The sequence below is a fragment of the Lottia gigantea genome, assembly GCF_000327385.1.
Source record: "Lottia gigantea unplaced genomic scaffold LOTGIsca_7844, whole genome shotgun sequence".
In the NCBI taxonomy this organism is placed as follows: domain Eukaryota; kingdom Metazoa; phylum Mollusca; class Gastropoda; family Lottiidae; genus Lottia; species Lottia gigantea.
This window is the reverse complement of record NW_008710613.1, coordinates 1-1,619: the sequence shown is the minus strand read 5'-3', so window position 1 is coordinate 1,619 and position 1,619 is coordinate 1. Positions and strand designations below refer to the sequence as shown.

The 1,619-nt window shown below is 32.9% G+C and overlaps 2 protein-coding genes across 2 annotated transcripts; one reads left to right on the top strand and one right to left on the bottom strand.

Moving 5' to 3' along the window:
* Positions 1-438: 438 nt before the first annotated feature.
* LOTGIDRAFT_148335 (hypothetical protein) lies at positions 439-615 on the bottom strand (the record flags this gene model as incomplete). Its single annotated transcript, XM_009066631.1, has 1 exon — positions 439-615. A coding segment is annotated over one exon (177 nt), but the record flags the coding sequence as incomplete, so codon positions are not given.
* A 399-nt stretch (positions 616-1,014) lies between these two features.
* On the top strand, positions 1,015-1,613 carry LOTGIDRAFT_100861 (hypothetical protein; the record flags this gene model as incomplete). The annotated part of the gene is made up of 2 exons (XM_009066630.1): positions 1,015-1,442; positions 1,517-1,613. Coding segments are annotated over 2 exons (525 nt in total), but the record flags the coding sequence as incomplete, so codon positions are not given.
* Positions 1,614-1,619: the final 6 nt, after the last annotated feature.

Below are 1,619 nucleotides of genomic sequence, written 5' to 3'. Positions count from 1 at the left end.
AATAAAAATATGAAAATATTTCGACATTTAACGTAAAATGTCATCAGTGCAATTACAATACAGTATTAACATGGTCTCGTTGACCTTTATATAGATTAACCTTTCAACTCTGACCTCTAACATGGACAAATATGGGATTAAGACAACTGACCAATCCTCTGGACTGTTTTATGGTCACATTTGTTCGTTGTTGTTTTATTAATCTAGTGATTTTGTGTTTTTTTTGTTTTTTATCATCTAACAGTAATATTTAAGGAGTATTTGTGATATTATCAAGTTGTAAAAGGTGAATTAGAGAACTTGTTATAACCAACTCTGGAATTTAATTTCACCAAGTCTCACCAAGTCTCACCAAGTCTCACCAAGTTTGATTTTATATTATAAAGATTTTATAAGGTCAGAATTTTTATATAAGTTTAATAAGATTGGATTCAAATTTTAAAAATGTTGATTGATTCTCTTTGTACCATTCTGACTTTTATTACATCTAAAGGTACGGGCACAGGAGCGGTCTTGGTTAGAGATTTTTGTCTCCAAATCAAATCTTAAGTAAAATCTCGTGTGTGCCCATGATTCCATGACAAGATTATCATGTGGCCAACAGGATTTATAATATCAATCAAGTTTGATAATCGTCTCAGATAATTTTATTGTCAGCAAGACAGACCGTCATCATCCAATCAGAATCATTTTCCTTTCAATTGCATGCTCCGCAGATGATTATCGACAAGGTGGAAAGCGACTTACTGGAGTGTGCCGGTGCCAGTTGTTGTAACTCAAGACAAGACTCTAATCGGCGATCAAAGTATCCAACCAAGACCCCTCGTGTTCCCGCACCTTTTATGAACTCTTGCTAGCTTATCATATATTGCATAATATACAAACAAAATAAACATGGGCTTAAAAACATTTTCCTGTTTTTTAATATGTAGATTTTTTATAATTCCAAAGTTGCTTATACAACCAGACTAAGTTCTTCTAATTCCATAAGTTGCTTATACAACCAGACTAAGTTCTTCTAATTCCAAAGTTGCTTATACAACCAGACTAAGTTCTTCTAATTCCAAAGTTGCTTATACAACCAGATTAAGTTCTTCTAATTCCAAAGTTGCTTATACAACCAGACTAAGTTCTTCTAATTCCAAAGTTGCTTATACAACCAGACTAAGTTCTTCTAATTCCAAAGTTGCTTATACAACCAGACTAAGTTCTTCTAATTCCAAAGTTGCTTATACAACCAGACTAAGTTCTTCTAATTCCATAGTTGCTTATACAACCAGACTAAGTTCTTCTAATTCCAAAGTTGCTTATACAACCAGACTAAGTTCTTCTAATTCCAAAGTTGCTTATACAACCAGACTAAGTTCTTCTAATTCCAAAGTTGCTTATACAACCAGACTAAGTTCTTCTAATTCCATAAGTTGCTTATACAACCAGACTAAGTTCTTCTAATTCCAAAGTTGCTTATACAACCAGACTAAGTTCTTCTAATTCCATAAGTTGCTTATACAACCAGACTAAGTTCTTCTAATTCCAAAGTTGCTTATACAACCAGACTAAGTTCTTCTAATTCCAAAGTTGCTTATACAACCAGACTAAGTTCTTCTAATTCCAAAGTT